General features: G+C 52.1%; 10 protein-coding genes across 10 annotated transcripts; 4 read left to right on the top strand and 6 right to left on the bottom strand.

Annotated features, from left to right (window-relative positions):
* Positions 1 to 70: 70 nt before the first annotated feature.
* Positions 71 to 2,598, bottom strand: BO85DRAFT_414266 (MFS transporter). The gene is made up of 4 exons (XM_025657642.1): positions 1,939 to 2,598; positions 1,837 to 1,858; positions 1,677 to 1,768; positions 71 to 1,609 (listed from the first exon to the last, which is right to left on the bottom strand). Exons 1-4 carry the CDS (start codon positions 2,291 to 2,293, stop codon positions 423 to 425), a joined length of 1,656 nt encoding a protein of 551 aa, XP_025518892.1. The 5' UTR covers positions 2,294 to 2,598; the 3' UTR covers positions 71 to 422.
* Positions 2,599 to 3,291: 693 nt separating this feature from the next.
* Positions 3,292 to 5,299, bottom strand: BO85DRAFT_364515 (TTC39/IML2 family protein; the record flags this gene model as incomplete). Its single annotated transcript, XM_025655702.1, has 3 exons — positions 3,292 to 4,131; positions 4,187 to 5,190; positions 5,254 to 5,299. Coding segments are annotated over 3 exons (1,890 nt in total), but the record flags the coding sequence as incomplete, so codon positions are not given.
* A 1,390-nt stretch (positions 5,300 to 6,689) lies between these two features.
* Positions 6,690 to 7,657, top strand: BO85DRAFT_446117 (proteasome regulatory particle lid subunit SEM1; the record flags this gene model as incomplete). The annotated part of the gene is made up of 3 exons (XM_025659430.1): positions 6,690 to 6,811; positions 7,002 to 7,116; positions 7,285 to 7,657. Coding segments are annotated over exons 1-3 (260 nt in total), but the record flags the coding sequence as incomplete, so codon positions are not given.
* A 155-nt stretch (positions 7,658 to 7,812) lies between these two features.
* On the bottom strand, positions 7,813 to 9,795 carry pgkA (phosphoglycerate kinase pgkA). The gene is made up of 3 exons (XM_025654360.1): positions 9,502 to 9,795; positions 8,983 to 9,403; positions 7,813 to 8,905 (listed from the first exon to the last, which is right to left on the bottom strand). Exons 1-3 carry the CDS (start codon positions 9,565 to 9,567, stop codon positions 8,139 to 8,141), a joined length of 1,254 nt encoding a protein of 417 aa, XP_025518889.1. The 5' UTR covers positions 9,568 to 9,795; the 3' UTR covers positions 7,813 to 8,138.
* On the top strand, positions 9,750 to 10,729 carry BO85DRAFT_182785 (uncharacterized protein). Its single transcript, XM_025654361.1, has 2 exons — positions 9,750 to 10,416; positions 10,636 to 10,729. Exon 1 carries the CDS (start codon positions 9,883 to 9,885, stop codon positions 10,342 to 10,344), a length of 462 nt encoding a protein of 153 aa, XP_025518888.1. The 5' UTR covers positions 9,750 to 9,882; the 3' UTR covers positions 10,345 to 10,416; positions 10,636 to 10,729.
* On the bottom strand, positions 10,358 to 11,912 carry BO85DRAFT_435295 (Mpv17/PMP22 family protein; the record flags this gene model as incomplete). Its single annotated transcript, XM_025658513.1, has 7 exons — positions 10,358 to 10,429; positions 10,488 to 10,654; positions 10,714 to 11,056; positions 11,125 to 11,150; positions 11,221 to 11,311; positions 11,472 to 11,768; positions 11,862 to 11,912. The coding sequence occupies 7 exons, from the start codon at positions 11,910 to 11,912 to the stop codon at positions 10,358 to 10,360; spliced, it is 1,047 nt and encodes a 348-aa protein (XP_025518887.1).
* Positions 11,913 to 12,103: 191 nt separating this feature from the next.
* Positions 12,104 to 14,338, bottom strand: BO85DRAFT_390613 (TRAPP trafficking subunit Trs65 domain-containing protein). Its single transcript, XM_025656777.1, has 4 exons — positions 14,053 to 14,338; positions 13,721 to 13,990; positions 12,545 to 13,670; positions 12,104 to 12,492 (listed from the first exon to the last, which is right to left on the bottom strand). The coding sequence occupies exons 1-4, from the start codon at positions 14,225 to 14,227 to the stop codon at positions 12,309 to 12,311; spliced, it is 1,755 nt and encodes a 584-aa protein (XP_025518886.1). The 5' UTR covers positions 14,228 to 14,338; the 3' UTR covers positions 12,104 to 12,308.
* Positions 14,339 to 14,506: 168 nt separating this feature from the next.
* Positions 14,507 to 17,324, top strand: BO85DRAFT_414254 (snoRNA-splicing protein PRP40). Its single transcript, XM_025657641.1, has 4 exons — positions 14,507 to 14,678; positions 14,762 to 14,916; positions 14,978 to 16,034; positions 16,087 to 17,324. Exons 1-4 carry the CDS (start codon positions 14,538 to 14,540, stop codon positions 17,125 to 17,127), a joined length of 2,394 nt encoding a protein of 797 aa, XP_025518885.1. The 5' UTR covers positions 14,507 to 14,537; the 3' UTR covers positions 17,128 to 17,324.
* Positions 17,325 to 18,079: 755 nt separating this feature from the next.
* Positions 18,080 to 20,132, bottom strand: BO85DRAFT_182591 (P-loop containing nucleoside triphosphate hydrolase protein). The gene is made up of 3 exons (XM_025654359.1): positions 20,035 to 20,132; positions 19,666 to 19,979; positions 18,080 to 19,609 (listed from the first exon to the last, which is right to left on the bottom strand). The coding sequence occupies exons 2-3, from the start codon at positions 19,923 to 19,925 to the stop codon at positions 18,175 to 18,177; spliced, it is 1,695 nt and encodes a 564-aa protein (XP_025518884.1). The 5' UTR covers positions 19,926 to 19,979; positions 20,035 to 20,132; the 3' UTR covers positions 18,080 to 18,174.
* Positions 20,133 to 21,899: 1,767 nt separating this feature from the next.
* Positions 21,900 to 26,472, top strand: BO85DRAFT_484722 (chromatin-remodeling ATPase CHD1; the record flags this gene model as incomplete). The annotated part of the gene is made up of 2 exons (XM_025663254.1): positions 21,900 to 26,284; positions 26,343 to 26,472. The coding sequence occupies 2 exons, from the start codon at positions 21,900 to 21,902 to the stop codon at positions 26,470 to 26,472; spliced, it is 4,515 nt and encodes a 1,504-aa protein (XP_025518883.1).
* Between the last annotated feature and the right edge of the window lie 297 nt (positions 26,473 to 26,769).

Raw genomic sequence — 26,769 nt, 5'->3', positions numbered from 1 at the left:
GCGACTTATGTATGCCCCTTATGATTGTCTGGACCTATACGAAAAGAATAGCTTATATCCGAACCAATCTATTCAACTCAGCCTAGACATTAATCATTGAATAATACGTACTAGTAGTAGTTCCTATCTATCAAAAAACCCCCCGCCATGCTATGCGTATCATGCCAAAACCAACAAAAAATGAAAAAAATGAAAAAAAATGAAAACCAGAGGTATCTCAAATAACAACAATCTGACAAACCAACAAGTAAATCCCAGTGAACAGGAAACAGAACTTTTAACCCAGCCCGTCTTCACATCAAGTCATGAACGACAAGCCCAAAATAATCGAGGGGTATATATATGAAACGCAAAGGGTATAGGAAGCGAGCAAAGACATCCAGATACGCGAAGTAAGGTAAGGTAGAGAGGGGGGTAAAAAATCAATACCCGTAAACCGAAGCGCGGGACCACTTCCCCCTAGCCCTAATGCGTTTCCCAAAGATATAAAACAAATAAGGGATGGGAATCAAGGCAACAGCCACAAATCCCAACACACTGGCGGCCCAATCCACGCCCAAACGATGAAACATGATATTAGCGAAGAGGGGGAAACAGCCGGCGAACAAACTTCTCAGGAAAGTGTTGGCGGCGACAGCACTGGCGGAAACTTTCTGGAAGGTATCGATGAGGTAATTCAATGCGGCTTGGAAGATGGTAAAGAAACCGAAACCCATGCAGACGGCTCCGATGATGGGAGCGATCCAATGGATATGGGGATCGCTGGTCCAGGCGAAGATGAAGAGGCCAGCGGCGAAGACGATCGAGCCGAGCATCATCGGGGGTAGACGGGCTTCCGGGACGGGGAAGTTATTGTTCGCTTTGAAGCGGGCGATGTAGAATTTCTGGTTGAAGAGGTTGATGCACGCACCGAAGAGGATGCCGACGAGGTAGGCGAGGAAAGGCAGGGCGCCGACGACTTGGTTCCAGCCGCGGACTTCTTGGAATTCGATGGGGAAGGAGGCCAGACTGAGGTAGAGGATGCCGTAGACGAAGGAGGCGTAGATGGCGACGAGGAAGCAGATCGGGGTGGTGAGGAGGGCGAAGGGCCGGATGAGGTACTTGTTGCCGAGTTCTTTGAAGGTGACGTCCCATTCTTCGTGGCGGGCGTGCAGGGCCCAGTTGCCGGTTTCGAAGCGGAGGCGTTGGGCTTTGTAGACGAGGAGAACGGCCGGGTAGCTTTCGTCTAGGAAGATCAGGTCCATCGCTAGGAAGAACATCATCATGATTCCCGTGATGTATTCCGTCCATCGCCAGCCGAGGTAGCTTTGGCAGATGGCTCCGCCGACAATCGGACCTAGGACGGGTCCGCCGACGACGGCCATGGCGTAGCCAACAATGGCGGCGCCGCGTTGCTCCGCGGTCCAGATGTCGCTGAGGACTCCGCCGGTGTTGGTGACGGGCGCGGAGCCGAAGAAGCCGCAGAAGAATCGGGTCAGCATGACGGTTTGGAGGTCTTTGGCTGTGGCGGTGCCGAAGGAGAAGATGGCGGCGATGAAGTACGGCGCAAGGACGGCGGGCTTGCGTCCGTAGACTTCGGATAGAGGTGCCCATACGAGGGGACCGAGTCCTGACTAGGGTCAGTTTATGCGCTAGAAGAGCGAATGATGGGTATAGATATAGATGAAGAAACCTACCGAAACCGAACAACAGCAGCGTTGTACCCAATGTCCCGACTTCCTCTCCCACGCCAAATTCCGCATCGATTTGCTTGGTGCCTGTGGAGAAACTGCGCTGTGTCAGTAACCTGGAATGACTATAGATTGGCGGCAACGGTAGAGAAGCAAACAAGCATACATCGAACTAGCCCAAGTCGCACCTAATCGCACGCAACCCACTGTCAGCACCACATCACCTAAAAGAGGTTTATTAAACAAGTATACCAGCAACCGCACATACCCATAGTAGTCAATCCATACAGAATCGTGGTAACCGCCTTCTTGCGAAAACTCCAATTCATCGGCCTATAGGGATCATCCGGCCCTTCAAAGTCGACAATGACGTCCTCGGAGGTCTTAGTATGCGACAGCGGATGCGTGAAACGGGCAGTTTGCCCCGGTTCGCGACTGCGAATGCGCGAAATCACTGAATGCGCACGGTTCTCGAGCGCCGATATGCCCGATGCCGCGGTGGTTTGCTTCTCCAATGCAGTCGGGTCGTCCGGGTGCACGTATGCGCTGTGGTGGTGGTCTTCGGAGGACTCGACATCTTCGGATGAGAGCGATGGTGAGCGGGAGTGCTCGTGTCGCGACATCTTCAAGAGCAGCAAGCAGTACTATATTTATATATTCAATCAATTGATTTAATTCCGAGTGAATAAACGGTAAATAGAATCCTTCGAGTCACTAGTATGCATATGCGAGGGGAGAATATGATATCAGAGGGACGGAATTAATAAAAAAAAAATGTCCCCGATAAAGATGATGCAAAAAAAATCTCCGAATCTCCGAAAAGTAAAGATGGGGGATAAGATAATTGCCGAACATGCAACAGGAATATTTCAAGATGAGGTTTCAACCACCACACGTTTGAGCAAAGTACCTGAGACAAATGAATGAATGATTCAAACAAAGTGGAGGCAGAGATCCAAATCTCCTCTCAGTCAGGGCAGGATATGCCAGTATCTTTAAGGCACATTTCTTCACTGGCGTGGAACCGAAGCCCGAAGCCGTTTTACCCGGGGAGCAGCGTCATAAGCATCGGACGTCCGATAACGGGACCCTCCCAACGTTGCTTCTTTGCATTCGCCGCACGCTGATTCGGCCAATTCGGTAGAATAGTCTGCCGGATCGACGTCAATTTCCTGGATAGATCAGGTCCTTTCAATCGCCCCTATACGCACCATGAGTCACATCCTGCACGTATCCCAGCCTGACAGGGCAATTCTACCCGGCCAAGAAGAGAGCTGCTTGTCAGGGACGGATGCATCCGATGGGGCAGATAGGTGACAGGGCCGGAAACTTATCCGACCCACGGTGATCGTCGCCACCGCTAGAAAGTCTAACTGTCGGTCAAAGAGTTCAAGAAAGGTCTACTATGGTCTAGACGAGAGGTGAGAGATACGGGCGGGTCATGTGTATCTATGATTGTCGCTCCTACGTGGTCAGGGTACCCTTGTAACTAACAACAAAAAAAAAAAACAACAAACATGCATTGATTGCTCCGTCTATCCCTTTAATGTCTTGTGTCTTATCGTAATGTTCCAATGCTGGCGGTAAATGTACAGCGTCATAATACATCAATCATCCATCCTCATCCGGATGTGGTCGCGTGCGCACTCTCCCATTTCTCAACGGCCTCCAGGGCGGCCGTCACTTTGAGCCCAACGCGCGCGTCTAGTTCATAGCTCTCCCACTTGGCCGCCTTCTCTAGGTGCTCCTTACATTCGTGCACTTGGCGACGCTCCAGCTGTATATCGTTCTCGGTGCTTCCAGCAGCTGGTTTCTCGCTAGATGATTCCGGTCCTCCGTGAATAGCACTGTACGTCGGCCGTTCCATCCACAGATTGGCCGCCATCTCGAAGTGTGCCACCGGGTAGATCCAGTCATCCTTGAGATGTCCAGTAAATTGGGACTTGTCCTGGCTGAAGATGCTCGTGCGAATGATCTCTTTCGCCTCATCGTGCCGGCGCATGGCACGGAAGACAGCCGCACGCAGGAGCTGCAGAATAGCCTTCTCTTCCGTACCTTCGCGTGACCATGTCTTATTGGCTTCGCTTTCGGACCACGCCAGCTTCGTCATGGATTCTTCGAGCTGTTCTTGCGTCATACGACTGTGTCCGTTCCAGAAGAAAATCATCTCTTCAATTGGATCCACCCCCACGGCATCCACCAAAGGCACCTTCCACTCCTTGGCGCGAGCCTCCCACTTGGCGATCTTGCGAGAAACAAAGACGTCAAACGGCAGCTGCCGAGCCATGAACTTCTTCTTGCCAGCCAATGGCGGTGCCTTCCGGAAGTACTCCACGGCCTTTTCAGCGTGTTTGGCTGCCGCGGTGGCATCCGTTCCAGCAACGTTCCGGTAGAGGCTGAGGTGGGCCGATCCTGCAATATAGTAGTAGAGTGATCGAGACCAAGAGTTGAGTTCGACGCACTGTAATGGTCAGTTTGATTAAGATCTTCTATACGTCAATCACAGAACAGCATACCTCGAGGAAAGACTCCGCACAAAGCTCGTATCTGTGAAGATACATGGCGTTCAGACTCCGTTCGAAAACCCGCAGGGCCTCGACCTGCTTGAGCGGACTGCGGTCTTCTCCACAGAGCAGCTCCAAGGCAACATCTAATTTCTTGTTTGCTCCGTTCATCCGGGACTCCTCCAGCAGCCACAACTGACTCTTCGGAAACCGCTTCCGCATCAGGGCCAGCAAGGCCTCTAGCCGTTCCTGGGGATAGCCCTGCACGTCATCGCCAGGGACGGGGTCAGGCATGATATCGCAATACCGGACGAAGCCGTTTGAATAGCCAAGAATAGAGAAAGCGGCGAGGGCGCCAATCAGGTTGTGAAATTTACTGGCCTGCCAAAGCATCCTCAATCCGCGTTCCTTGTCTCCGTGGAAGCCAATGATTCCCAAAAGCTTACTGAACGCGGGCGGGACCATTGAGATTAGGAGTAGAAGAATTCCGAAGCAGAAGTTGGCGCCGGAGTGGACGAACACGTCGATCTGATTCTTGAAAATGTCCGAATCAGGATCATGGCTCAACATATCAGAAGGACCGGATGCTGATGTTTCGGAGTCCGCAGAAATTGAAAGATCCGAAAATCCCTTCTTCAGGTCGCCAGGCTCTACCGGCAATGCAGGAACGGACGTGGGCCCCGCTCCCTGCCCAACACCCCGTGGCAGACTCTCCGTAGAGGTAGTGTCCCCGGAGTTCCGCGCCTGCATGATGAACTTTTGCTCCATCTTAAGAATAGCGTCTAGGGTGATATAGGCCTTTCTGAGCTTATAGAATCCTTTGATACTTTCCGTAAGACTTTCATTCAGGACGCCGACGACGGCGCTCATGAGCTGCGCCATGGCCTGGCAGAGCGCAAATTCCGTCCCGGGAGCATATATTTGTGAGTGGTACGTATTGGGCGCATGAGAGTTGTGTTGCGCGCGATGCTGGTCGTTGGCGGCACTCGTCTCCGCGGCATTGAGTCGCTCCGAGGCTATAAAACATCAGTCATCAAGGCGACACCTCTAACCGGACAGTGGTCACACTGGTTACACACCCTGACGCATGATCTCCTGTTCAAAACCCAGTGTGGCCCGAATGAACGCAACGACACCTCTGCCAAGCTATACCAGGCACGAGTTGTAGATCAGCAGAGGCACTACAGAACTAGTGACTTTGAAGATCGGCAGGTACTTGTCCAAACCAAAGGCATACGCACATTATGAAACGACGAGGTTCCTTCGGAAAGACCGTCTTCGGCGCCGTCCACATCGTCATTGAGGATTAACGTGGCAGCTGGTGGCCCAACCGGTTCAGTCAGCATAGCGCCTTTAGCACTGACCCCGGAAGAGCGGGGATTCGATCACGCATGGAAAATTGGACATACCCCTCATAGCATCCTCAACTTTAAGTCCCAAATAATGGATTGTCAGCCATTAATCGCATTCTAGACGGGGCTGAGAAGACCTCTGTGCTCACTCACGATCTCGCAGTTCGGACAAAGAGTCCAGGGACTGGGTGGAGGCCGGCTTCTTGCCATAGAGCCAGGAGCCTACGCGAAACATATTCCAAAAGAAGGGAGCCCGGTCAAAACCAGGCCTGCAAGTAGAAAAGAAAACTAGAAAGGAAGTTGTGCACGAGACGTATGGCGATCAATTAACCAAGAACCGAAGGGCCCCGAAGCAGACGTAGATGGAATGGGAAGATGATCGAATCTCCCATTCGATACGCACCAAGGACGTAGCAAGACTCCGGGACCATAACCCAAGAAAGAGAGAGAGGTGTGGGGGAGATGCAAGAGAATCAATAACAATAGTCCAAAGGCGAACAATTTGTACGAAAGTAGAAAAAAAGAGAGGCGACTCCGACCCAAGGGCTAGGCCGGATGGCCTGGGGATTATAAGCAACGGGGACCAGAAACAATAATAGCGTCGAACCCACGGTCCACTTTGCGGCGGCGAGGCGGAGCAACTGACTGGATAATTGCCGGGAGTTGCTCACGAACAAGGCTCTCAAGAGATCACGAACCAGTGATTTAGCGCATCGGGAAGAGGGGATCGTATTTGAATGTCTCACGAATGGGAGGGAGGGAGGAAGGAAATGTTGGACAGGATGGGAGCTGGGGTCATGTCCGGTATGTCCGGCAAGACTGGAGGGGGAACTGAAGGGGAACAACAATAAAGCTTGACGTCGTCAGGTTCGATTTGACCGACTGCGGACTAGTTAGTTCTAGTAGTGCCGCCCAGCCAAAGTTGAACCGACGCCATCGCCTGCGTCTCCGCCTCCGCCGCCGCGACTCTCTCTCTCATTCCATTTACCTTGCTTGCCAACAACCAACATCACCCACCACCGCCACTTTCAATCTTCTGATCTGTCATCTCTCATTCCTCACCTCTCCTCCTCCCCTCCTCTTTCTTTGAATCCTTCGTACGACCCCTCCTTTCACCTCCCTAAAGACACCTGTCCGCTGCCCTTCCCCCCCATCCCACTCCTACCCATCATGTCGAATCCCACCGCGACCCAGGACACCAAGGCCGAGCCTACCCAACAGCCACAGCAACAGAAGCCCCCCGTGCTGGAAGAAGACGACGAGTTCGAGGACTTCCCCGTTGAAGGTTAGCCATGAAACCACACACACACACACACACACACACACACACACACACACACACACAGACCGCTGGTCTTCCCTGTCATGCAGAAGAGGGAGCTAGCTCCGCTTCCAGCCCAGACAGACAGCCGGCAAAAGGAATCTTACGAATGACGGATTGCGCTGACCTCGGGGCTTTTTTTCACTACTTGCAGACTGGCCTCAGGAGGAAACCGAACAAGGCTCTGCTGCCAACGGCGCAAGCGCTCACCTGTGGGAGGAAAGCTGGGATGATGACGATGCGGCCGAGGACTTCTCCAAGCAATTGAAGTACGTTTTCCCTTCAAGCCAAGCCAAGCCAAACCATATCAAACCAAACCAACCCTCATCGGTCAATTTCCATGAGCGCAATTATCTCTACTCTCCCCATCGATTTCACAGCCCATTCAAAGCTCAGATGATGGACTGCTAACATGGTTCTCTTTTTCAAATCTACAGAGAGGAACTGAAGAAGGTCGGGGCATCTAAATAATAGAATCAATGTTAGATGACGGAAGGGTTGTCGGTTTTAATTTGAGATGAACACACACACACACACATACACACACATACACACACGCAAATTCCACGAAGCATTAATCAACTTGATTACACGTGCAGCTTTTTTACCCTCACGCGGCTCGTCATCGGTAGTGGATCGATGAAACAATTGTCGATAGAAACTTATCTTTGAGTAAAGAGATTCGTCTGTCTGTCTGTCTGTCTGCTTTGGCGGTGCCGGTTCAGTGGCTAAGTGGCTAGCCATGATGCGCGCTCGTGGGAGGATTGATTCGTCTGCAGAGACTACGTCGTCGTCTACGGTGGGAGATCTGGTAGCAGGCTTGCTGCAACTTTGCTGGAAGCGGTGTATGCGCTGCAATAAACACGTTTATGTACTGTCTACGATTTTATTTACACACATCCATTACTGGATGAATCGAATCGAACCCACCGACTATCAACTTCTTCAGGCCTCCTCATTGCGACTCCATTGAATCCCCCGCTCATAGCTTCGGACCCGTCACTAGTCAGAGATTGCATCATCAGAACCTCTCCTGAATATGATATAGGCAAAACGCGTATTTTGATGAGATTAATTATCATTCTTTGTACATTACATTCGTAAAGTTGTCCCCTGTCTTGAGGGGGCGCCGGGAAGGCTGACAGGTAGGTACTACAACAAGCCGCCTGTCCAATTAGTCCAGAGCATGGAAGCTCAACCACAGCTCATCCTCCTCCAAAGAAACATGGAACGGATTTTTGTCATGCAGCATTCTCCGCATATCCAGTGTGATAATATGTTCTGCTCAAATTTACTTACTCGACAGGGCAGCAACACCGGGCAGCTCCTTGCCCTCAAGGAGCTCCAGAGAGGCACCACCACCGGTGGAGACGTGGCTGAGCTTGTCCTCGACGCCGTACTTGGCGGCGACGGTGGCAGTGTCACCACCTCCGATGATGACGATAGAGCCGGACTGAGCAGCGGAGACGACGGCATCGAGGGTCTTCTTGGTGCCGTTGGCGAAGGGCTCCATCTCGAAGACACCGGGGGGACCGTTCCAGAGGATGGTCTTGGCCTCGGCAATGGTCTGCTTGTAGAGCTCAACACTCTTCTCGCCAACGTCCAGACCCATGTAGCCGTCGGGAATACCCTCAGCATCGGTGGCAGTGCCAGTCTTGGCATCAGCAGCGAACTTGTCGGCAGTGACGTAGTCAACGGGGAGAACGATCTTGACGTCGTGCTTCTTGGCCTTCTCGACGACCTCGCCGACGATCTTGCTGCCAGCCTCGTCGAAGAGACTGTTTCCGATCTTGACACCCTCCAGGGTCTTCTTGAAAGTGAAGGCCATGGCACCGGTGATGATCAGGCTGTTGACCTTGGGGAGCAGGTTGTCAATCAGCTGGATCTTGTCGGAGACCTTGGCTCCACCCAGGATGGCAAGGAAGGGACGCTGGGGGCTCTCGAGAGCCTTGGCGAAGTACTCGAGCTCCTTCTTGACGAGGAAACCAGAAGCCTTCTGAGGAAGGTCAACACCGACCATGGAAGAGTGAGCACGGTGGGCAGTGCCGAAAGCGTCGTCTGTGATGTGCAGTTAGTACAGAGCTCATACACTACTGGCCTCTCGAGCTAGGGAATGCGAGAAAAGGATGGCTTACTGATGTAGACGTCACCAAGAGCAGTCAGGCCCTTGCGGAACTCAGCGACCTTCTCCTTGTCGGCCTTGACCTTCTTGCCCTCGGCATCCTTGGAGCTGCCCTCCTCCTCGGCGTGGAAACGCAGGTTCTCAAGGAGAACAATCTGGCCACCAGTGGCCTTGTTGACGGCCTCCTCAGCCTCCGGGCCAACGCAGTCCTCGGTGAAGACAACGCTGCGGCCAAGCAGCTTCTCGAGCTCGGCAACAACGGGCTTCAGGCTGTACTTGTCGTTCTTCTTGCCGTCGGGGCGGCCCAGGTGGGACATGAGGACAACAGCCTTAGCACCATTGTCGATGGCGTACTTGATGGTGGGCAGAGCACCGACGATACGCTGGTTGTTGGTGATCTCCTTCTTGTCATTGAGGGGGACGTTGAAGTCGACCTGTCCATTAAATCGACTGATTAGCATTGAAGCACTACCACGACCCCACGATGATGATTGATGAAAAGGTGGGGGTTTCCGGGGCAACAACAACATACCCGGATCAGGACACGCTTGTCCTTGAGGTCGACATCGGTGATAGCGAGCTTGTTGGTGAGAGACATGGTGAACGACGGTTCTACGACAGTCGGGATGGAGAGAGAGGTGGGGTGACAAAAAGAAGGGAAGGGGAGATTTGGGGGGGGGGCAGCGTAGTATTAGTAGCACCACGGGGTACGAGGGGATTAAGAAAAATGCCTACTTAATAGGTCCGCGGTGAGCGAGTCTGGTCACTCCGGGCACTGGAAGCTACGACTTCATTCGGTTCGGCGGCGGGGTAAAAGTGGTGGTTATGGGCTGGTGGTGGGGCAGCCGGTGAGAGAAGAAGAATCGCGGGCGCCTCGGGCTGATGCGGGACTGATGTCAGCGACCGTGAATCGATGACGGAAGGGTCCGGGGCCTCAGGGGTGAACATTATGCCTGTTATGCCCCGTTCGGAGCCCCTTAGCCTCGGATCATGGCTGCGATGGGAGGTTCTGTTGCGTCCGGGGGTGGATCTATCAAGCAAACGTTCCGATATTTCTCGTCTATGGAAAGCCGGCTCGCTCGTGGGGACAACCCCGCCTACAGAAGATATTGGAGCTCGTGCCTGGTTCAATCCCGAAAAAAACACTGGTGTATTCCTTTTTTGTCGACATGGTTTATCGATCAATGCAATTGACTCCGGTGTACCCACGTTGCTGGACGAAGATGACCTATACACCACCCATGAGAGGAAGAATAACAGGACCCCCAAAGCTCATTTACAGCGCCCAGTAAGCACAAAACAACGCAGGGGAAGAAATAATGGCAGACAAACGAGGGAAGAAACGATTGAGAACCTTGTGGGAGCCAAAATATGAGCCCGCTTTACCCTTACTCTTCCTCCGAAGAGTTGGTCAACGACAGATACGCAGTCCAGGCGATACCGACGGAGGACACAAAGGGCTGAATCAATATGTATCAGTATCACAGCGCACACGACATCTGTCACAATGGAACTCACAATCTGGAACTGAATAGGTACGACACGGAAGTTCAGGATCTGAACAGCGGGCCACAGGACAAAGTTGGCCTTGAGGGTTGGCAGATAAACGTCCTGGAACTTGCGAGTCAATGCTCTCCTACCTCCTCCCTCGGCGACCGTCATGAAGGAAAAGAAGCACGCCAGACCTGGTGATGTCATTAGCAAACAGAAAGCGCGTTCTTCTACCTCTGGAGACGCTTAATACCGAAAGGAGCGAACATCAGCTGATCCACGCACACTCTTTTGAGAGCGGGAATCGACGGGTTTCTCTTGGTAAGGGGGAACGTCCTGGACAAGAAACCGAACCAATGAAACTGAACTGGGGCCATGAAGAAACCGTATGACATGAAGCGAGTCAGACGCTCAAAGTCGAAGGCCGGCGCCAAATGTCTAGCATGTCCCAGCTCTCCAAGAGCAGGCGGCTTCTCTTTATCAAGGTCGTGGATCTCAATCGAGATGAGATCGTTACCATCAGAAGGCCGGCGTCCTCCACGCGCTTTGAAAGCCGTGATCAACTGTGCGACCGTGTCTGCGATCCCACCAAGGATCTAACATGCCGTCCAACGTCAGTCGATCATATGCCAACGACAAATGATTCGTTCGAAGGAACTCTTACTGCATTGGTAACCATGGTGGTTAAAACTAAAGACGACACAAAGTCAGTCAACTCCTGAAGGCGCCTAGCAAGGGAGCAGCAGCATGACAGCCTTACCTGGTTTCTCCGCATAGTAAGAGTTGAACTTAGCGGCAAGTCGCATCGCAGCCGCCATTTCGATGAGAAAGATTATGGCGTGAAGCAATGGCTAAAAAGGAGAAGAATGGAAGGAGTGAAATCAGTGATGAGTTCCCTCATAGGACAAGATTTATTTGTAAGACAATATTGCTTTTACGACAAAAATGTAAAAAGCGCCCCCCTTGGGTGAGATAGGATGGAATTGAATTGAGACCAAAAGTTTCACATACCAGACGGCCGTAGATGTACCTCCGATTGAGTCCATCGAGTATTCTTCGACGACCAGTGGAGAACATGACGAAGGGCGATGATAGACGATAAGTGATTGGCAAGATGGAAGGGGATCGAAGGCGAACGGCCTGGAAATCCCGGTTGGCGGGCTCGGGGCGAGTATGACGCAAAGGACTGCCAGAAAGCGCGCACAGGCGAAACAAGGGCGAGCAGGCGAATACTAAGCAAGCCTCCCGACGACTCCTGGAACCCGGCGTCAGTTGATCGTCGCGGTAGGTGTCGATGAGACGGGCGTACTGTGTATGGTGTACAGAAGAAGAAAAGAAGAAGCGGGTTAGATTTGGGTTTAGGTCGACCAGCGATTCAAGCCCCCGTTAAATAGAACGAACAAGAGGAACGGTAGTATTCTCGAGGCAGCGAAGATGCAAGATCGAGGTCATGTCATCTTGTCGGGGGTTCGAACTTCTTCCCCCGCCCCTTGGACCAATCCGCTCGCGTGATCATCCGCCCATCTCCGCCCGCCCGCCGCTTTTTGAGGCGGAGGGTCTGCATTGCCGCTTTTATAGCCCCCCTTCTCCTTTTTACTTAGGAAATTCTTATAATGACTACTACTAGTACCGTCGGGGGAGATCCAACGCTTAGTATATACAATTAAATGATCTATTCATATGATGTACATGCAACTCATAATGAGACCTGACGAACATCTATTCCTTATCACCGCCCGCTAATCATGCTATCACCCCTCAAATCATAAAGATAGCCAAGTCCATAAACATGCATCGTAGCTAGCCAGCCTTCAAGCTATCTATCATAAGGATAATCCAGGCCTCTTCTCAACTGTCCACCTCAGTCGGCTTACCTTTCCTGTCAAAGGAATGGATGTCCGGGAGGTCCTTAATATCAATCATCTCATTCGTATTTACATCCACCAGACGTACAGCTTCCAGACGGAGTGCCCCCACCGCCAAGGGAAGCAATTTCACTTCCGTAGAAAAACAGGTGCCAGGCAAAAGGGGACTGTGAGATAGTCAGCTAGGGTAAAAGGAAAGGAAGATGTGAAGCTACTCACCCAGCCCGAACGTCAGTACTCAGAGAAATGAGTTCTGCTTCCTGGCCAACTACACTTTTCTGGAGTGCATGAACGATATTGTCATCCGTTACAGCTTCCGCGACCTGAGCATCTTTGCGGCTCGTCGCAGATGAAGAAGATGGTCGCACGGTATGTCCCCGTGGGTCCAGCTTCTTCCGGCGAGGGATTGCAACTATCGAGAATTTGCGCGACCCGGAGGATCGGTTCACGATGAAGATACTCCAAGCAAAGGGCTTTCCTACTTCGACATGTGGAGGGCCACTGAACGAAACCGATACACCAAGGCCTGCGGTTGAGTATGCCCGCTCTCTCAGGGAGCTTCGATTAGGCGTGGCGGTCCCCGCTGCGGCGTTGCTTTGGTTGGGTGTCATCGGAAGACTTGCAGGGCGGTTGTTCCGTTGTAGAGCTTGGCTAGGACCCCCAAAAGTTGGGTTGAGGACCATGGAGAAATCAACGTTGGTTCTCCATTGCATCAAGATCCGCGGGTTACAATTGTCCGACAGGTGGATGATTGCTTCTAGCGAAATATCCAGAACACTGACCATCACAGTTGTTGATGGATTTGGGTCAGGCGCATAATCGGGCGTTAACTTGTATACAAGGGTAATATCATCTCGCGGCTGGCAACGGATGGGCGGAAGCAGCCCCGGTGCATCTGTGAGGGTTTCTATCGTCCCATCCGACATGCTAAGCTCTGCCTTGTCAAATGTGACATCGCAATTGAGGAATGGTGTCACCTCAAAATCGAGGCTCGCAACGGTAGTAGGCCGTCCACTATAGGCATTCAGCCGAGAATAACGTATCCTTGCACTGGCAGCAGGAACTATGCGTATGGGGTGGCCGGAATGCTGCTGAACGTTATATATGGGGTCTTCACTGTATTTCGCCGGTACAACTCGCAGAAGCCTAGATGCGGGGAGGAATGGATCTTTTTGATCCAAGGATTTGTCACTCGATAGCGGCTGTAGAATATTTGTAGAGGCCGGGATCAGAGGCGGGAGGTAGTCGTCTCCCCGAGACTCTTGCTGTCGGGTTTCAGCTGGGTTGAGGCTAGCGGAGGCGATGAAGAGGAGGGAAGGGTGTTGAATGCGTATGCGCGGACGCTCTGGAGTTTATCAGCACGATAGGATACTGGAACTTGAACGGGGACCTTACTCAAGAATGCCTTAACACTCCAAATCACATATACGTGGTTGCCCCCACCGGTGTCTCCCTCAAACTCATTCACCACCACCAATGGCTCCTGTGCATCTACAACCCCTGAGAATATGAGGTCCCGAGTCGGGGTCGGATTCTCCGCGACTGTCTCGGCGGGATCAATGGCAAAGGCATCGAGTCGGACTTCGAGGTGCGGAAGATACTGTTTCAGGCTAGGTGGGGAGCAATTGGATAGCCGTAGGACAACGCGAACGGTGCAGAACTCATCTGTATCACGCTACATATGAGTAAGAGATAGAGCTCGATCAGGCCAGCAGGTCGTAGCATACCGAAGAACAGAAGAGAGCGTTGCGGTATTAGCGAAAGCACAGAAGTGAGATCATCTGCGCCATTTTCTAAAGCAGAGGTCAGAGCTGCTTCTAAGTCGGCATCTGAAGCATGCGGGACAACTGTATCTAGAACAGCATGTCTGAGGAATTCCCCGGGGATGTCGAGACTCGGCATGGCGAGAACAACAGCCGCATGCTCTTCTTCTCGTAACGGGGTAAAGGGATAGCACGCGCACAGGCAACCGACACCAGGGAGGTCAAAAGAAGGCAACAGATGGAAATCCCCTCGATGCGCATTTAATTTAAGAGCAGCCAGGGACCCAGGCGCGCCGGGTGGAGGTGTTCGATACCCCGGGACGCTGCAAACACGACAAACAGCCTTAGCGCAGGAACCCCGGCGAGCTTCTTCGAACGCTGCTTTTTCCCGACCTTCTCTTATCGTCGCAACAGCAGTATCTGTTCCCGGCAGCTTCTGCAACTTCGATATGAATCCCATGAACGGTCCGGCTGGCGCGCCTCCCCTTTGGCAGGAGGCGCGTAACTCTGATGGTCGAGTTTACTACTACAATGTACAGACGAAGGCGACGCAGTGGGCGAAGCCCATCGAGCTAATGACGCCTGTTGAGGTATGAGTTCTTATGCCCTTTTCAAAATGACATTGCCATTTATTATGCTCCTGGATACTAATTCATCGTCATTTTTCATATAGCGTGCGTTGGCAAACCAGCCGTGGAAGGAATATACTGCTGAGGGTGGTCGGAAATACTGGTACAACACCGAAACCAAGCAAAGCACTTGGGAGATGCCAGATGTTTACAAATCTGCTCTGGCACAGGCTCCGGCGCCTCAGGCTCCTCCAGTGGCGTAAGTTCATGCCCAAACTTGCCTCTCAATGCGCTTATGAGCCTAACGTGTTTGTGCATAGGGCCCCGACTTTCGTTGCAGGTGGTGTTAGCTCGTTTTCATCTTACCCACAACAGCGTGACCGCGACGACTATGATCGAGGCTATGGCGACCGACGTGGAGGATATGGTTCGATGGATACCAACGGCATCGCCGCGGCTCCTATTCTAGGCACACAGCAAGCCGAACCTGAGTACGGCTCTCTTGAAGAGGCAGAGAACGCGTTCATGAAGATGCTGAAGCGCCACAACGTGCAACCCGATTGGAGCTGGGAACAGACCATGCGCGAAACCATCAAGGATCCTCAGTATCGTGCCCTCAAAGACCCCAGAGACCGCAAGGCAGCATTTGAAAAATATGCGGTCGAGGTTCGCATGCAGGAAAAGGATCGGGCGAAAGAAAGATTCGCTAAGCTCCGAGCAGATTTCAATACCATGTTGAAGCGCCATCCTGAGATCAAACATTACAGTCGCTGGAAGACCATCCGACCGATCATCGAGGGCGAAACCATCTTTAGATCTACGGATGATGAAAACGAGAGGCGCCAGCTCTTCGAGGAGTACATTGTTGAGCTCAAGAAGGAGCACATCGAGGAGGAAGCTGTCAAGCGTAAGGCTGCCATGGATGAGCTGGTGACTATCTTGAAGTCCCTGGACCTGGAACCATACACACGCTGGTCTGAAGCACAGGCGATTATTCAGTCGAATGACAAAGTCCAAAGCGACGACAAGTTCAGAACCCTGAGCAAGTCCGATATCTTGACTGCATTCGAGAACCACATCAAGTCCCTTGAGCGGGCCTTTAATGATGCGCGTCAGCAACAAAAGGCTGCAAAGGCGAGAAAAGAGCGTCATGCCCGCGAGCAGTTTATCGAGCTTCTGAAGGAGCTGAGATCTCAGGGTAAGATCAAGGCTGGAAGCAAGTGGATGAACATCTACCCCTTGATCCACGAGGATCCTCGGTACGTCGGTATCCTGGGTAACTCCGGGTCATCTCCCCTGGATTTGTTTTGGGATATGGTTGAAGAAGAAGAACGCTCACTGCGTGGCCCGCGTAATGATGTCTTGGATGTACTTGACGTGAGTGTGATTAAACCCGGTTTTCTGTTTTCTGGCACTAACCTGTACTCAGGACAAACGCTTCGAGGTTACACCAAAGACCACTCTGGAGGAGTTCAACGCTGCTGTATCTGGGGATCGCCGGACAGCCAACATTGATCCGGAGATACTTCAACTGATTTTCCAGCGTATCCAGGAGAAGGCTGTCCGACGAAGCGAGGAAGAGAAGCACGCTGCGGACCGTCATCAGCGCCGCGCTATAGATTCACTGCGTTCCCGGATCAAGCGTCTCGATCCCCCTGTCCGTGCAACTGATACTTGGGAACAGGTGCAGCCGCGGATCGAAAGATTCGATGAGTACAAGTCTCTGGAGACCGATGAGCTCCGACAGGCCGCCTTTGACAAGGTCATCCGCCGCCTGAAGGAGAAGGAGGAGGATGCGGAACGAGACCGCGAGACCCGCGATAGGGATCGCGGAAGTCGCCGTGATCACCACGACCGTGATCGTGATCATCGGAGCGGGCCATCCTATAGAGGCGAAAGAAGGGGAACGTCTAGCCGTCTAAGCCGGACCCCAGAACCAGATGCCTACGAGGCAGATCGCCGTAAAGCCCAAGCAGACCGTGAACGCTCCTACCGGAAGGCCAGCGGCCTATCGCCTGTCCGAGAGAGACGGGAAGAGCGCGATCGAGACAGGGAACGTTACCGTGAGCGTGAGCGGGATAGGGACCGCGATCGTGACTGGGACCGGGATCGCAGCGCACGCCCTCTTAGCCATTACGAACGCGAGCGCCGCGAGCGTGAGGAAGAGCGCGAACGCCTCTATCGCACACGCGGTGATCCCCGGGGAGGTCGGGATGAGCTGGATTATGGTGCCGATACCCGAAGCACCACAAGCAATGATCGTAGGCGCAGACGCGACAGCGACACGGAAAGTGTTGCCAGTCGCTCTGCGAAGCGGTACCGACGGGATAGTCGGGAGCGCGAACGCAGCCGCGGTGCCAGGCGAGACCGGGACCGTCGCGAGCGGACTCCAGCGGCAACCGATGATGGAAAGAAAGAGGAAAAGGCCGTCCACTCCGGTAGTGAAGAGGGGGAGATTGAAGAAGATTAAGTAGATGCACACACTACTACCCGTTCCATAGGTAATTGCCAATGGATGCTGACTGACTCTACACTTGTAGTGTCGGATTCTGGTGGACGCGTCTGTCGTCTTTGCTGCCCCAGTATATCGACTTTGTATGTCTAGCGCTCACACGATTGATATATGCATTTCTTGACATGTGAAAATACAAATACAATACCTATAATATTCTATGGCATAGCTAGTAGATATAGTAATTTGACATAGCCTCCGGGACTTAAGTCATGGCGTCCATTTCTTGGGTTCAACTTTTAGTTGAATTACTAGTAGTACTTCAATGGAGTACCGAAGATATATATAGTCTATCACCATCATGACATATCACCACTGCCAATACAACCACAAACACACCGGTACGCATCACGGCACGTCATGTGCAATGACAGGTTGGAATGAAATGCTTCGTTTGTATTGTTCAATAGTACTTTTTGATATATTATTCATGTGATCCAGCGAACAAAATGCGGGAGGTCTGACCCTTACTGGAGGAGTATGACATCCGGTGGAGACGGACATTTTCGGAGGGAATCTGTTTTCGTAGGCGTACACAAGCTACTTACGTAGAGTTTACCATACTGTCCTAGATAGGCTTTATCATTCTTTGATAAAGAAAAGCAAGTGATATATACGAAGTGAATGACTAGCGTAATGAATTATGTTCAAAAAAAAAAAAAGAAATCTTTTGGACAGTGGCCACCTAGCTTGACCATAACCAGCTAATCTTTTTTTTTCCCTCACCGACACCCTTTTTTGTCGGCGGACCATCCATGTCGCGAATAACCTTGAACTCTTTTGACAAACATTGTAACTCCGACATGACTGCGCCATCCAGGAAATCCGTATACCCAAACATAATCTAATAGACTAGTCTCGTTGTGTCTTCACTCCGAACCATCGTGAAGAGGACTAGATTGAACTATGCAGGCGTGGATGGCGCTGGGGAGGGACGACCATGAGCGACGACAAGGGGGGAGGCCAGAGAGGATTAACTGGAACAGGTTAAACCACTGCTCCTACCTAGCCGAACAAGTCGTCCGCTCCCTCTTCGTCATCCTCCTCCAAAGCACCATCCACATCATCAGGAAGGCGCACGCCACGGCAGCGGCGCCGCCTTCTCTGAGCTGCAGAGGCCTTTGTAACGCCGAAAAACGCCACTACCCGAAGGTAGCCCCAGCGACGATAGCGACGCCGCTGGTCCGAGTCGCGGCCGTCACGTCGGTGAGGCACGCGGTCATACTTGCCCGGAACAACCTCTTCATTTCTCTTCTTCCAAGAAGAACTGTGAAGAATGCAAGTCAGTATTATGTTTCCAATGAGAAAAAGAAGATACCACCACGGCGGAACTATGCCAGTGCTGAGGTGAGAAGATTGTAGACTTACGTAGTTGCCGGCCAACTTCTGCTCCTGGTCCATCTGGGACTGGTACTTGTTGATACGAGGGCGGTAACTGTTGGGGTCACGACGGAAGGTGACATCCAGGTTCTTCAAGAAAGTGTTGCAACCAGTGACCAGGGACTCAGGGGCGTTGGCGTGAGCATCGACGGAGGGCTTACCGTCGAAGACGATGACACGATCGGCGAGATAAGTGGCCATGATGAAATCGTGCTCGACGATGAATGCAGTCTTCTTGGTGTGCATGATGAAACGCTTGATGACCCTGGAGGCCACGATACGCTGCTCGGAGTCCAGGTAAGCACTAGGCTCGTCAATGAGGTAGATATCGGCGGGAATTCCCAGAGCCAGGACAATGGCAACACGCTGCAATTCACCACCAGACAGGTTCTGAACTTCCTGGTCAATGAAGTCATCAATCTTGAGAGGCTTGTAGACATCAGTCTGGAATTGGGGCGACAGGAACGCAGCCTTGATACGCTTGAAGAACAGCTGACGGACGGTACCCTGGAATTTGGGGGTGATCTTCTGGGGCTTCATGGAGATGTTCAGGCGAGGAACGCTCTTGCCACCGTCAGGCTTCTCAGCACCAGCAAGCATTTTACAGAATGTGGTCTTTCCGGTTCCGTTTTCACCCATCATGACAATGATCTCAGAGTCGGTGAAGCTTCCAGCATCGATCTTAAGGTGGAAGTTACCGAGAGTCTTCTCCATGCTGGGGTAGGAGAAAGCACGGGCCCGGTCCACCATGAAGTCATCACCAGACTCAGCAAGACGGAAAGTAAGAGATTCCTCGCGGAATCGCAAGTTCTCGGTGGGGATGTGACCATCCAAGAAGATGTTGATACCTTCACGGACGGAAGCAGGCAGAGTAACCACACCGTAAAGGGCGGGTCTTCCGTAGAGCACACAGACGAAATCAGACAGGTAATCAAGAACAGACAAATCGTGCTCGACAACAATGACATAATCGTCAGGGCGAAGAAGCTCTCTGATGGAGCGAGCGGCGGCGAGACGCTGCTTAACATCAAGATAGGAGGAAGGCTCGTCAAACATGTAGCTGTAAAGTTTATCAGCTCTTGCGCATAGAAAAACGGTTCTAAATATTGATCTTACACGTCGGCCTTCTGGACGCAAACCAGACCAATGGCGAAACGCTGGAGCTCTCCACCAGAAAGGTGACCGATATCACGGTCCTGGACCTGTCTCAACTCTGCATATATCATTAGCAGTGTTATCATAACGCTCAATTTGCAACTGTGCCATACCAAGAGTGTCGAGAATGTGTTCCAGGTTGCCCAACTGAGCGCGGGCCTTGATGAGGTCTCCAACGTTCTGAACAGGGCCCTTGACAGCCCTGGGAATCTGATCGACATATTGAGGCTTGACAACAGCCTTGAGATCGTCCTCCAGAACCTTGGTGAAGTAGTCTGCGTACAGTTAGAAGTCTGTCTAGCTCGACTCCAGGGTACTCTATATACGTACTCTGCAGTTCGGAACCACGGAAGTACTTGAGAATTTCTTCCCAGTCGGGAGGGTTGTCAAAACGTCCAAGGTTGGGCTTCAGCTTTCCACTGAGAATCTTCAACGCCGTACTCTTTCCAATACCGTTGGTACCGACGAGACCAAGCACCTGTCCGGGACGGGGCATGGGAAGACGGTGAAGCTTGAAACTGTTGGCGGAGTAACGGTGGGTAACTTGAGTCTCCAAGTTGGTCGGCAGGTTGATGATGTGAATGGCACCGAAGGGGCATTTCTTGGGACAGATACCGCAACCGATACAGAGGCGCTCGGAGATGAAGGCAATCTTGGACTCGGGAGTGACCTCGATACAGAGCTTACCCGTACGTACGACGGGGCAAGACTTCTTACATTCCTGGCGACATTTCTAAAAGAGGAGAAGGGGTAGAGCGTTAGAAGGTAGGTCTGAGGGCGCGAAGAAAGCAGGACCATCGGAAGATTCGCGTACCTTGGGTTTGCACTATTACCAGCCAAGCGAGATGTCTCAGTATACGTTGAAGCGTCGACACATGGTTGTTGGCAGCGTATGCCGCGGGGTATAGGAAACTCACTTTGTCACTGTTGACAATAGCAACACTGAAAACCGAGATCTGTTAGCTGGTGTGACCAAGAAGAAACCAATAAGGTGGACATAAGGAGGCATACCGGGTAAGCTTGTCAGACATGATGGCTAATGTTCAGATCAAGTCGGATGCGCGAAACCGATGTAGTGGGGGAGCAGCTGCAAAAAGAAGCAGTAAGATCGCTTAAAGGGTGAACTGTGCTGGATGAAGCCGATCACACGGCGGCGGTTGGACTGGCAAAATGCGAACGCGCCAGATCTCTGCACAGGCAGCACCAAAGAGAGAGCGAGGTAGAAACGTTGCTGGAGAACCCCGATGAGGAGGGGCTCTTTGGAGAGAAAACTATGCCGGGCATTGTGGGCAACCGTGGCTGCCTCAGGCTACAACTGTTTCCGGGCTGCATTATTTCTGGCGGTGCTGATTGGCTGACTGTTCACATTGACTGATTCTGCTCGGAAGAAAAGTAGCTCCTTTCCCGAGACACACGTGACAAAGAAAGCGCGCTAGTACGCTTGAAGGCTCGCTTGAGGCGCGCTAAACCGCACAGAGCATGGCGGGCAATGGCAGCCTGAGGGATCAGGCGGGCAGCCAATCCCTTCACGGCGACTCGTCCACCTCCAGCCGAACGTACAACACTCTTCCTACTCCCTCATCATATTCTCAGCGGCCTCCCATCGTTCCTTTGCTGCCTCCACCATTCCATCCTCCCCTCCCCCCCCACCTTTTCCCTTCAACTTTGTCACCATTTACTTCTTCGTTTTTCCCTGATTAGGGGTCACCAAGCTATGGAATGTAAGTATTTTATTTGTCTATCCTAGCTTTTTCCTAGACGTGTCCTGCCACTGTCGGCCGGGGTACTTCTCCACGGTCTCGACCCACCGAAGAACTCCAGATATCCCCTGCATCTGGTGTATTGAGGGGTTCTCGGGTTCCTCCTGGTCAAGGTCTGGCTGGCTTTCCTCTCCTGTACCTGTTTTTGCCTTCGGATTTGCCCCTATTATCCCCCATCTCTTCCCTATCACTCTCCGTCGCGTTTCATCCAACCCGCCATCAAAAACATGCCCTTCCATCATACCTCCATCTCCTACCTCGTTCACCTACCTATTCTGTTCGGTTCTAGTGGAATCTGAGTCGCGTAAACCTGTTTTACACTATGCCGTGTCTTCCATCCCTCTCCGGCCTCGTACCGGGCTTCAATGCTGATGCCTCTCATCATCAATAGCTACTAGCATGGTGATCCCATCTACCTCCGAACCATCGGCCACAATGGCCTTGATGAATGGGTACTCCGCATCACCTGCCTCCGATGCTGCAAGCAGCAGAGATGATCTTGCAGTCAGCGAGAGTGAAGACCACCTATCCGACTCCTTTGCAAACCATGCCGCACGCGATTCATCATCCTCCCCCGAGGAAGACGCCGCAGACGAGTCCTATAATGCCGGCTCCCCAGACGCGGAGGGAGATGAGGATGCTTTTGGGATGGAAAATGACGAGGACCAGAGCAGTGCATCTGGCTCTGAAAACTCTTCATCATCAGAAACCAGGCGTGGCACGAAACGGAAATCATCGTCGGTCAATGAATCAGACTATATCCGACAGAACCCCGATCTATACGGCCTTCGCCGAAGCGCAAGAGCCCGCACGACGCGTCAAATAGTCGAATCAGACTCAGACTCGGACGACTCCGATGCTGTAGCACCCCGTGCTAAGCGTCGACGCGCTGCGGCCTCACAACCCACCTCGAAACGTCCCTCCCGCTCCGCCACCCAGTCGTCGTTCTCCGAAGACTCGGACAGCGATGAGTACGGGGGTCCCCGTGCTCGTACAAGTAAGGCGAGGCGACGGCGGCTCCTCCAAGCCACATCAAACGATGCACCTTCGCACCCTGAGGTTCGTTTCTCAACGAGGAATGCTTCTCGGGTCTCGAATTACAACGAAGATGATGATGATTCCATGTTCGAGGATGACCCAGAGGAAATGACGCAGAATTATTGGGTGAATACTGTGGAGGATGATCGCCCAGCTGTCGATATTGTGCTCAATCATCGCCTCAAGGATGGTGTGGACCCAAGTAGCCTCGACGTCGGCCGCCACGACTTTGAGTTCTACATCAAATGGCAAGGCAAATCCCATTACCATGCCACATGGGAAACGGCCGAGAGTCTTGCCAACTGTCGTAGTACCCGCCGCCTTGACAATTACATACGCAAAACACTGTCCGAAGACGTCCGCCTCAAGAATGATGCAGATGTTGCCCCCGAGGATCGGGAGAAATGGAACCTCGATCGTGAGCGGGATGTAGACGCAATTGAGGATTACAAACAAGTTGAGCGAGTCATCGGAATGCGCGAAGGCGACGAAGGGACGGAGTACTTCGTCAAATGGAAGCGCCTGTTTTACGACTCTTGTACATGGGAGAGTGAAGATCTCGTTAGTAATATTGCTCAGCGCGAGATAGACCGTTTTCTAGATCGCTCCTCTCGCCCCCCGGTGTCAGACAAGTCCGAGACCAACCCAGCCACGCGCAAGTCATTCGAAACAATCAAGAGCACACCTAGCTTCCTACAGAATGGCCAGCTGAAGGAGTTCCAGGTGAAAGGTGTCAACTTCATGGCTTTCAATTGGGTGAAGAACCGCAACGTTGTGCTGGCCGACGAGATGGGTCTTGGTAAGACCGTACAGACCGTTGCCTTCATCAACTGGCTACGCCACGTGCGCCGCCAGCAAGGGCCTTTCGTGGTCGTCGTCCCACTGTCGACGATGCCATCCTGGGCTGAGACCTTCGACCACTGGACCCCTGACCTAAACTATGTTGTCTACAATGGCAATGAGGCTGCACGCACAGTTCTGCGTGAACATGAGCTTATGGTAGACGGGAACCCCCGACGCCCTAAGTTCAATGTACTCCTCACAACATATGAGTATGTCCTGCTGGACTCGACCTTCCTGAGCCAGTTCAAATGGCAGTTTATGGCCGTTGATGAGGCACATCGGTTGAAGAATCGCGAATCTCAGCTATATTTGAAGTTGCTCGAGTTCAGGTCTCCGGCTCGACTTCTCATCACCGGAACTCCTATTCAAAACAACCTTGCAGAACTCTCTGCCCTTCTAGACTTCTTAAATCCGGGCCTGGTTCACATTGATGCCGACATGGACTTGAACGCAGAAGCTGCCTCTCATAAGCTTGCGGAGCTGACGAAAGCTATTCAACCCTTCATGCTACGGCGAACGAAGTCGAAAGTGGAGTCTGACCTTCCTCCCAAGACCGAAAAGATCATTCGCGTCGAGCTCTCCGACGTCCAACTGGAGTACTACAAGAATATTCTCACCAAGAATTACGCTGCGCTCAATGACGGAGCCAGAGGTCAGAAACAATCACTTCTGAACATCATGATGGAGCTGAAGAAAGCAAGTAACCATCCATTCATGTTCCCCAATGCCGAAGCCAGGATTCTGGAAGGTAGTACCCGCCGGGAGGATGTTCTGAGGGCAATGATCACCAGCAGTGGTAAAATGATGCTTTTGGATCAGCTTCTTGCCAAGCTGAAACGTGACGGTCACCGTGTGTTGATCTTCAGTCAGATGGTTAAGATGCTTGACATCCTCGGTGATTATATGGAATTCCGCGGATATACATATCAACGACTGGATGGTACTATCCCTGCGGCTGCACGTCGTTTGGCAATTGAACACTACAATGCTCCTGGAAGCAATGACTTTGCGTTCATTTTGTCTACCCGAGCTGGTGGTCTTGGAATCAACCTCATGACGGCAGATACTGTAGTCTTGTTTGATTCTGACTGGAACCCCCAGGCTGATCTTCAAGCCATGGCCAGAGCGCACCGTATTGGACAGACGAGGCCGGTTAGTGTGTATCGCCTAGTGTCGAAGGATACCGTGGAGGAGGAAGTGATTGAGAGAGCTCGCAACAAGCTTCTACTCGAGTTCATCACAATCCAACGTGGTGTTACTGACAAGGAGGCGTCAGAGATTCAAAACAAGATGGCTCGTAGTGGAATTTCGGTCAGCGAGCCAAACTCAACAGAGGATATTTCACGTATTCTCAAACGTCGTGGCCAGAGGATGTTCGAGCAGACTGGTAACCAGGAGAAGCTTGAACAACTCGATATCGACTCAGTCCTCGCAAACGCAGAACTTCATCAGACCGAACAGGCTGAGGAGATTCAAGCTGACGGTGGCGAAGAGTTCCTTCGAGCCTTCGAATATGTTGACATCAAGGTGGACGACCTTAGTTGGGATGACATCATACCCAAAGAACAGCTGGAGGAGATCAAGGCAGAGGAGAAGAAGAAAGCCGACGAACGCTATCTTGCCGAAGTCATTGAGCAGAACCGACCCCGCAAGCGCAATGCACCGGGTGATGCACGGGATACCCGTGAAGAACGCAAAGCCAAGAGATTAGCGAGAGCACAGGTCAGTATGGAGAATGGCGATGACTCCGACTCAAATGCTCAGTCGGACCCGAAACGACCCCTTGTGGAGAAAGAATACCGCCATCTTCTGCGTGCCTACCTTCGTTTTGGAAATATGGTAGAACGTGAGGAGGATGTCGTTCGTGAGGCACGTCTCCTTGACCGTGATAGAGAGACGGTCAAGGCTGCGCTCCGCGAAATAACTGACAAGGCTGCCGATCTGGTACGGGAAGACATAGAGAAACTCGAGGCCCTGGAACACGCTGGTAAGGTGCCGACGAAGAAAGAAAAGAAGGCGGTCTTATTCGATCTCCATGGAGTCAAGCGTCTTAATGCGTACACTATTGTGGAACGTCCGACGGAAATGCGTATTTTGAAGGAGGCGACGGCCGCCGTGCCTGACTTCAAGAATTTCCGGATACCGGAAGCCACTAAAGCCGCGGACTATACGTGTCCATGGGGTGCACGCGAGGACGGGATGCTGTGTATCGGTATTGCGCGGCACGGATATGGTGCTTGGACGCAGATCCGAGACGATCCCGACCTTGGCCTTGGGGACAAGTTCTTCCTTGAAGAACACCGTGTTGAGAGGAAAAATGAACGTATGAATGCTGAGGACAAGACAACGAAGTCTCCAGGAGCCGTTCACCTTGTTCGTCGCGCAGACTATCTGTTATCTGTTCTTCGTGACAAAGTCACCAACGGTTCGAGTGTCAGCGCGAAGAGAGCTGTCGAGAATCATCACCGGAATAACCGGAAAGGTTCCCGTACGCATGCCAGCAACAGCGTCTCGGCTTCGCCCGCGCCGTCTCTTTCTCGTAGAGGCCACCGGGAAACAGAACGTTCCAGGCATCGGTCTCATACCCACGGCGCCAGAGATAGTGTTGAACGACACCATACTCCCAGCCACGATCGACCCAGATCCATGCATGAAGGCGAACGAAGCCGTCATAGAACGTCCGACGCATCCAGTGAGGACATTCGGCGTCGTAAGCCTCATGAGAATGGCTACTCCGCCGGCAAAGAGGACATGGCTCGCTTGTTCTTCAAGCCCATTCGCGAGAATCTGAAGAAGGTGTCAGCCGTTACTAAAGAGAATTTCCCGAGCAAGGCTGAAAGGGCTACGGAGTTGAGACGTCTACTTGGAAAGGTCGGTGAATTCATCGGTCAAAATCTGAAGGGCCAGGGCTCCATGTCGTCTTTGGAGACTCGTTTATGGTATGTCCAATGCAATCCGGCTTCTGTTCCGAACAAAGTATACTGACTCCCTCAATAGGCAATATGTTTCGGTACACTACTGGCCCAACAAAGACGCCGGAGGGGCTAAACTTCAAGAAATGTATCATAAACTGATCGCAATCCCTAAGGAGCCTGCTGCTTCCAAGCCAGCCTCCAACGGAGAGTAGATGCCGGTTTTCTAATCCCGGTATCTTCCAGCGAAAGGATGTCAAGGGTCTTGTTCTTTACATGGAGTTCTTCTTTTTGCTTCTATTCATGTTAAAAGGTACATATGCATCATTTGGGTTAGCATGGCGACGGCGTCTGGTATGATCTACGAATAAGGAGTGTTGTGTGAGGTTGACCCCATGAGTGGCCTTCTATGATGTTTGCATGCATGGCAGCTATTTCTTTGGCTCTTAACGTCTTGCGGTTTTCCCGCGTATTTGGAGCATCGGGATTATTTGTGATGTGTTCACATATAT

The sequence above is a fragment of the Aspergillus piperis genome (assembly GCF_003184755.1).
Source record: "Aspergillus piperis CBS 112811 unplaced genomic scaffold BO85scaffold_3, whole genome shotgun sequence".
NCBI classification, from domain to species: Eukaryota; Fungi; Ascomycota; class Eurotiomycetes; order Eurotiales; family Aspergillaceae; genus Aspergillus; species Aspergillus piperis.
The sequence above is the reverse complement of the archived record's forward strand: the minus strand, read 5'-3'. Positions and strand labels throughout refer to the sequence as shown.